The sequence below is a fragment of the Opisthorchis viverrini genome (assembly GCF_000715545.1).
Source record: "Opisthorchis viverrini unplaced genomic scaffold opera_v5_11, whole genome shotgun sequence".
Classification (NCBI taxonomy): Eukaryota; Metazoa; Platyhelminthes; class Trematoda; order Opisthorchiida; family Opisthorchiidae; genus Opisthorchis; species Opisthorchis viverrini.
In genome coordinates this window covers 3383868-3392570 of record NW_008751667.1, presented here as the reverse complement: position 1 = coordinate 3392570, position 8703 = coordinate 3383868, and the positions used below count along the sequence as shown (strand labels likewise).

Here is an 8703-nt window from a genome sequence, read left to right as displayed (position 1 = left end):
TGACAGCAAGACATTTATGGCAACATAAAATAACGGTCACCTTTAAGCCTGTAAACACCTTGAGTGAAACCACGCCAAAAACAAAGTGAATACGACTCAGCGAAGAAGATGAGCATGATCGACAAACTTCAACGTAATAACCAGGAAGAACATTAAGTTGGTCAGAGTGGAAGAGAACTTGCCAGCAGAATACACGAAAACAAGCTTGCCAGCTGAACACATCGTCCAATGTCACTGGTTTAAAATCACAGAGACGTTGAAGGACATTGGTGCAATTGGAATAACGTCCAACTACTTGCTGACGCAAGGACAAAACGAGGGTGGAAGTTTGACAACATCGATGGCCAACGGACCAGTCGGATCAAATAAATAAAGCTACCAAAATAGAAGATTATTCAATCAATCGATCAATCAATCAATCAAGTGAGACTAAAAGCAGGCAAAAAGCTGGGGGGACCGTCACAATCAAAACGGAGGAAAAGAGTAGTCGAAGTAAAGTCACCTAACGAACCAACCATACACGAGGAAACGGGGACTTCGAAGCAAATATAAGTCCATGCTGACCAACCTCTGGACCAAACAATCAAAACTATCGGATCAAAGACACAGAACAAGCCAAGCATACACGAGCAAACGGAGCCTAAAATCAAATCCGAGCCCACGCTGACCAACCTCGGGACAAAACGATCATTTTCGAGTTAGTACATTAAGTCACAAGCTAAATAAGCGCACACAGGAAACATTTAACCACTCACCTTCTCAATGACGATGTCATATTGACTGATGGTAAAATGCCCGAAATTCCTGTTCCTTTTATTCCTAAGACCACACTATTTATCTTGCCAAACAGTACGTTCCACGTTTAGCTTTGAATCTCCTCTACCCAAGATCGGCTTTCTCGTTTCTCTTCTAGTGTTATCGGGATTTCGCCTTTAATATCTTCAAGTGTACTACGGTAAATAGTTTGTGGCTTTCGGCCGATTAAAACTAGGTCGATGTTATCCTCATAATTGAAGAGTTACCAACAAACAATGATTTGATTTTTTCCGAAAGCCTATTTACTCTTTGTTTATATTAGAAACTCTTAGAATTTGTTAATGCGTAGATTTTATGGATCCACAATCGAAGCTTCGACTATCAACGATTGGTCTTCTTGACAAGAGTCACACCAGTGTCTCTTATCGAAGACCTCCGTTGGTTGAAACCACTGCATTAGTCGAGAAGGCTAAAATGATTGTCCATAGTGGTAGATTCATCACAAGAAGATTGTCCACGGTAAGCCAATCCATGTTGCAAGCTTGGGGCATTACAACCGACTGGTCAGTGCTTGGGAAAGTTTATTTTGTTCGTGCCCCGTCCTTGTACAACCCGACATGATGTTGTTCACACGAAAACGGCCCCACAACATGAGGTTAGTTGGCTTTATATACCACTTACTATTCGATTGTCGCTTGCTTATCAAGGCGCTGAGTTTGAGCGTAACACAAATTCTGATACATCCATTTCCTTTTTCTATGGATAAAACTGGCTCAGTATTCTGTTTAGCCACGGTGCACTGGACTGTTTCCCTCCTAATTAGGAAGGGGTAATGAGTGGAGCGACAAGAATTTGTTGGTACTGTAAGAGTTTCTCTTAACATGTTCTAATTTGGTAGAAGTCGAAATATACTGTGTGTTGTTTGAGAACCAATGGACGGGTAAATATTGGCTCCATGAAAACCCACGCATCTATACATACACGATAGTCGATTAATCGTACATGCATGACGAACTGAACAGTGATGGAGTGTAACAAAAGACTATATCGCTTTCGTTGAACATATGTGAGATCGTGGGCCGGAATTCTACCACTCAGATGTCTGCCTGAGGCCAGGAGATGTCACGCTTTGTTACCGGATCAGTTTGTATCCAAATATTTCGGTTTGTCGTACAAACTGGTCGAACGAGGCAGTCCATGTTTAACGGATATACCCGCTTGAAAAAGCCAGAGATAACTTGTCCAATGAGGTTGTGGATGATTTGTCAGACAACGGCATATTTAAGTCATTATTTCGAACTGGTAACTAGCTGCTTTACTGAAAGCTCGAAGTGCCAAACATTGTAGAATAAGGTGAGTTGTTTATTGATTTCTGGCACTCAGCAGACTAGGGATGTTGGGGAAGGACTTTGAAAAACCACCACATACCTCCCGTTCACGCGGGTTGGCAGAGCTTGATCAATTTATATCCTCGTGTTATGACTGTCGAAATTAGGTATTTCACGTGCCCAAAACATCAGTGAGCACCTTTTATCACATGGGTTGTGACACTGAATAAATGTATCCCGCGCTTCAAGACAGGACTCTGATTATACTCTACTGGATTATTGATAGTGGGTGTTTCTTATTCGCCCGGTCAACAAGCTCGACCAGTCCAAACGTTGTGTGTGATGGAATAATGAAGACTAAATTGTTTCTGCACACCAAGTTGGTTTTAATTGGAGACTCACCTGGAATACAGCTGAATCGTTCGTTTGTGATGTCTTTCCCAACTGAATGTGCTGCACCGGGCCATCCCATGTTTCAGTCGGTATGATATTGGAGATATTGCAGTGGTTTGTCTGGGCGTAACATACCACTGGCGGAAAACTCATCGGCAAACAATGACATGCTTTTATCTTCTTGGGGGGTTCATCGGGTATGCGCGGTTCCCGGATTTTCGTCAAAGGTATGTTCTACCTGAACCAAAATTGCACGAAATCCCACTTGTCCCCTCCCCAAATTAGTTTTAACAGGAGAGTCATATGCAGTTGCTCAAAAACATCCTAAAGGAAAGATTCAGCTGGGTTCCAGCTAATTAGCTTGTGAATACCAAATTGGTATGCAGATGGCTATATTGGTCAAATTTCCTTCAACTTGGACTCACGTGGGACAGTATGTATTCGGAAACTCAGGAACTGCGCCTGCCTGACGAGCCCAGGATAGGGCGAAACCAGTCATGTTGTGTCGAAAATTTTTCGCCAACGTTTCTAGCCTCTCCAATGCAGCCTGAATCAATGCACAATCATGACGAATCTAATCCTAATACATTGGTTTCATCATATTCGTGGTGTTTATCGGAGAAACACTGCCAGCCTCTCTCTGAGAATCAGATGGGAAATCCTTGGATTTTTGACCCACTTAACCAACAACAACAACTTTTCTCGTCTAGGCTCAATCACTGTCGATGTAACATTAATGACATTCTTTTAGATGCATGTTCGGGTGTACGTACTCAGCAAACTCTACACCGTCTACCATACTAGATCTATCGATTTTGTTCAGTCACATCGAATGTAATGTGTGTCCTCTTCCATAGAGTCTCGTCCTCGTCCAACATTTTTCGTCCGAATTCATAAAGTGATTTAACTTTGATTAATGAGTGATCTTTTGCTCCCACAGATTCTTTTTTAGGAAAGAATAGATCGTCTTATGTAAATTTGTATTTTTACCTGAGGAAAACTTCGGGGATTTTGCCTGTGGCATTGTAATAGCTGAGTTTCGATAATCAGGCCAACGGCCTTAATTTTGCCTCTATTTGTCTACAACACAAAACGAAGCGGTCTTTGCGGGTGAAGTCCTTATGAGCACCTTTTATCACATGGGTTGTGACACTGAATAAATGTATCCCGCGCTTCAAGACAGGACTCTGATTATACTCTACTGGATTATTGATAGTGGGTGTTTCTTATTCGCCCGGTCAACAAGCTCGACCAGTCCAAACGTTGTGTGTGATGGAATAATGAAGACTAAATTGTTTCTGCACACCAAGTTGGTTTTAATTGGAGACTCACCTGGAATACAGCTGAATCGTTCGTTTGTGATGTCTTTCCCAACTGAATGTGCTGCACCGGGCCATCCCATGTTTCAGTCGGTATGATATTGGAGATATTGCAGTGGTTTGTCTGGGCGTAACATACCACTGGCGGAAAACTCATCGGCAAACAATGACATGCTTTTATCTTCTTGGGGGGTTCATCGGGTATGCGCGGTTCCCGGATTTTCGTCAAAGGTATGTTCTACCTGAACCAAAATTGCACGAAATCCCACTTGTCCCCTCCCCAAATTAGTTTTAACAGGAGAGTCATATGCAGTTGCTCAAAAACATCCTAAAGGAAAGATTCAGCTGGGTTCCAGCTAATTAGCTTGTGAATACCAAATTGGTATGCAGATGGCTATATTGGTCAAATTTCCTTCAACTTGGACTCACGTGGGACAGTATGTATTCGGAAACTCAGGAACTGCGCCTGCCTGACGAGCCCAGGATAGGGCGAAACCAGTCATGTTGTGTCGAAAATTTTTCGCCAACGTTTCTAGCCTCTCCAATGCAGCCTGAATCAATGCACAATCATGACGAATCTAATCCTAATACATTGGTTTCATCATATTCGTGGTGTTTATCGGAGAAACACTGCCAGCCTCTCTCTGAGAATCAGATGGGAAATCCTTGGATTTTTGACCCACTTAACCAACAACAACAACTTTTCTCGTCTAGGCTCAATCACTGTCGATGTAACATTAATGACATTCTTTTAGATGCATGTTCGGGTGTACGTACTCAGCAAACTCTACACCGTCTACCATACTAGATCTATCGATTTTGTTCAGTCACATCGAATGTAATGTGTGTCCTCTTCCATAGAGTCTCGTCCTCGTCCAACATTTTTCGTCCGAATTCATAAAGTGATTTAACTTTGATTAATGAGTGATCTTTTGCTCCCACAGATTCTTTTTTAGGAAAGAATAGATCGTCTTATGTAAATTTGTATTTTTACCTGAGGAAAACTTCGGGGATTTTGCCTGTGGCATTGTAATAGCTGAGTTTCGATAATCAGGCCAACGGCCTTAATTTTGCCTCTATTTGTCTACAACACAAAACGAAGCGGTCTTTGCGGGTGAAGTCCTTACGAGATGAAGACTTTGCTTGATAGACGTTTACATATATAGACAAACAGATATATATATATGTATACATATATATATACATATAATATCCCTCGCTGGTGCACTACTTAGCTAGCTATCTAGCAAATGTGTGTGGGTACGCGGGTTGAGTGAGTAGACGGGTGAGTGAGTGAATGTGTGAATGAGTGAGTGGTTGGGTGGTTGGGTGGTTTGACAGTGTAATTAGCTAGCAGGTGAATTAAAGTGATTAAGATACGTGGATATTCAGCTGGCTTACTCGTTCTAAAGTTGAGCAGGCAGCCGATTACTGTTGCAGCTATTCGTCTAGTTAATTTGTCACTCAATTGGTTAGTTGTTTATTCGTGCAATTGGTTGCGTAGTTAGTTCGTTAGTGCCTATTTAGCTATTCGATTGTTTCGTTAATTACTTAAGTGTTTGCCTAGATATCTAGTTAGCTAATTGGTTAGTTAGTTATTTAGCTAGATAGTTGAATATTCAATTTGTTAATCGCTCCGTTGGTTTGTTTTTATTTGGTTAACTAGCTACTTGGTGAATTTTTGCTTGTGTTTGTGGTTAATTAGTCAGTGGGTCAACGGATCGATACATTTTTTAGTTAGTTTGTTAGTCGGTCGGTTGCCCGCCAGGTTATTTGACAATTAAGCGAGGATTTGCGTGTGCAAGTATGCATGTATCTATGTGTTCACTCGTATTTTTAGTCCACTGCACGCTCGCCGTAATAAAATGGCCTTGGCCGGAAACAAATTTTAGTGTTCAAGGAGCAAATGGCTGTTGGGTAAAATTTTGCAAGAAGAGGGATCTCGCGTGACGTGGACACGAGCTAGTGGATCATACCAGCTCCATGTTCCTGCCATCTGAGTAACTGATAAGAAGATGTAGATAGATGCATTCGTTTTCCTATGCTTTGAACTTGCCAGCACATATCGTGTTCTTACGTGAATGAAGACAGAGCCACGTGGAACACAACAGACGAGCATCAGATATCTGCCAATGTACATGGATACGGGGATGCTGGTGCCGTTTTCCCACTTTTGTTTTTTTGGCGGGGTTCTGCGGAATAACAAGCACAAGCGGCTACCACCCGCGGCTGGCTACTCTTCCAGGTTCAGTTATTTTGTTTGTCAGAGTTCCGCTGGTTTGGTAGGGACAGAAAGTCACCGAGAGCAACTGCTTCGAGTGTTCAAACAACATTGGGAGCAGGGTGAGCACAAACATGAACTCTGGATTCGTGTGCTTTCCCTCATCACCTATCCATGCACGTAAGTTCACAGACCCATAAACAGGTACACTAGCCTGTATTAGCATGGCATCATCCAGTTTATTCAAACAGTCAGAGCTGGCCAAGGCTGTCCCAAACAGTCACACGAGCTAGTGGATCATACCAGCTCCATGTTCCTGCCATCTGAGTAACTGATAAGAAGATGTAGATAGATGCATTCGTTTTCCTATGCTTTGAACTTGCCAGCACATATCGTGTTCTTACGTGAATGAAGACAGAGCCACGTGGAACACAACAGACGAGCATCAGATATCTGCCAATGTACATGGATACGGGGATGCTGGTGCCGTTTTCCCACTTTTGTTTTTTTGGCGGGGTTCTGCGGAATAACAAGCACAAGCGGCTACCACCCGCGGCTGGCTACTCTTCCAGGTTCAGTTATTTTGTTTGTCAGAGTTCCGCTGGTTTGGTAGGGACAGAAAGTCACCGAGAGCAACTGCTTCGAGTGTTCAAACAACATTGGGAGCAGGGTGAGCACAAACATGAACTCTGGATTCGTGTGCTTTCCCTCATCACCTATCCATGCACGTAAGTTCACAGACCCATAAACAGGTACACTAGCCTGTATTAGCATGGCATCATCCAGTTTATTCAAACAGTCAGAGCTGGCCAAGGCTGTCCTGGTCAAACAGTCACATTTTTCACATATGCTCGATTTGCACTAGGCAGATGGTGCCTACCTGAATGCAACAGGGAACATACTGATTGTTCTCAGTGAACGAGCCCATATATTGTACAATTAAAGCCCACAAATGTAGATAGTTTTGCCGTCGCGATTATTTGTGTCACACCTGACCGAAAGAATCAACGTTGGACGTTTATCGTTTGTGGGAACATGAATCATTAACTAATTCTCAAGTCCGAATTTATCCCACCGAAACTCTTGCAGCTGTTACGAAAACGCCGGTTTTGTGCTACTTGGTTTTACCAAGTAGGCTCATTAATCCATTAAAATTTCAACCTCTCATAGAAGGTGGGGCCTTTCGGACGACATTTGTTTTAATTGAATTGTCGGATAAACCGACCAGGAATGCCAAACACTTGGAAATGCCTGAGAACATTTGAAAACACTCAAGGCACCGCACTCGGATGTAGAGCACGAATCGGAAATTTTACACGAAAGAAATTGACTGTCAGCACTTCTGATAGCGCGGTCAAACGCATTTCCCAAGTGGCGTTATTTCCGGAACATTTGCTTACATTAGGTTAACCGTCGTCGGATGTAAGTCGCCAGTAGTATTCACCAACGGACGTGAAAATCAAAATGGTAAACTTTCACTCACGATTGAATCAAACAACAATGTCCACAATTCCTTGATGTAATGTAAACGCAAGAGACTGACACCTTTATATTAAGAAAAATTCTCACGTGAGTTCTCTCTGGAAGGCGGAAATCCAGTAACCTGATGGCTGTATGTCCTTGGGATACGTGAGAACACTTGTTTGAGTCCGACGATCTACGGGAATCGAAAATGTGAACGATGCTGAAATGTTTCAACGGTAGTAGGACATACTTGGTCATGCCAGTAAAACAACGAACTGTTCTGATGCCGGAATCGGCGTTCCGTTGGTAGTTCCGTTTGCTTCTTCACGCCTTCTTCATGTGCATAAGGTGCTTCATTTGAAGATCGGCAATAAAACCAATGCGCTCACTTCTACCGACATTGAGCTCCCCCCAATTCAAGCTGTCTTAGTCCCATATTACATTATGCTAATTTGTTCGCATTTTAGGTTGAACATGTTTTGGTCACGAATCCAGCTTTTTCTTCTCTGTGCCTTGGTTTTGGCTTCGGTCGACACGTACCTGGACGTTTCTACTTATCTGAACGCCGATGGAACTCCCAATGAAGCTGCACTGAGACGGTTGTGGAGTCCCAGGGATTATCATCGTCCACTAACACACGACCAGATACGAGCATTTTTCCGAGAAGCGCTTGCTCATGAGCCGGTGGAAAATGACGTCGTCGGTGCCCCTGGTGTGGAAAATTTAATTCGCTATGGAAGATGATATGTAGTCTCTTGAAATCGGTGAATTAAACTGCTAAGACAACCAGATCTTTGCGATATTGAGCACTTGCACCAGGTTGTTAGTGCACAACAATATATGAGCTGACCGTCTTTAGCACTGAGAATCACGCGTAAGCGTCGGTTAAAGTGTGGTCAAGAATATAGCCGTTAGCAAGAAGACTAATTCTGAGGTTGGATCTGCCAGACTCGATGCACAAGTGTGTATGTGTGTGTGTGTGTGTGTGTGTGTGTGTGTGGTAGGTGCCCCAGTATTCACTCACACATTGAATCGATCAATCAATCAGTCGTTCAGACAGAAGACAATCATGCAGCCATTCAATGAAAACGATTGATCAATCATTCCGTCGCTCTAGTGCCCTTAGGATTTCTCTTTACCTAGCATCCTTCCGCCTCTATCTATCTATCTATCTATCTATCTAACTACCTATCTATCTATCTATCTATCTATCTATCTATCT

The 8703-nt window shown here is 42.8% G+C and overlaps 1 protein-coding gene across 1 annotated transcript in view; it reads right to left on the bottom strand.

Annotated features, from left to right (window-relative positions):
• The window catches only part of T265_01097 (hypothetical protein), a gene marked incomplete at both ends in the record, with an annotated part of 58905 nt that extends 55026 nt beyond the window's left edge, over positions 1–3879 (bottom strand). The window contains one exon of the mRNA XM_009165040.1: positions 3810–3879. Coding sequence (XP_009163304.1) covers positions 3810–3879 — 70 coding nt within the window. The remainder of the gene's footprint in view (positions 1–3809) is intronic.
• Positions 3880–8703: the final 4824 nt, after the last annotated feature.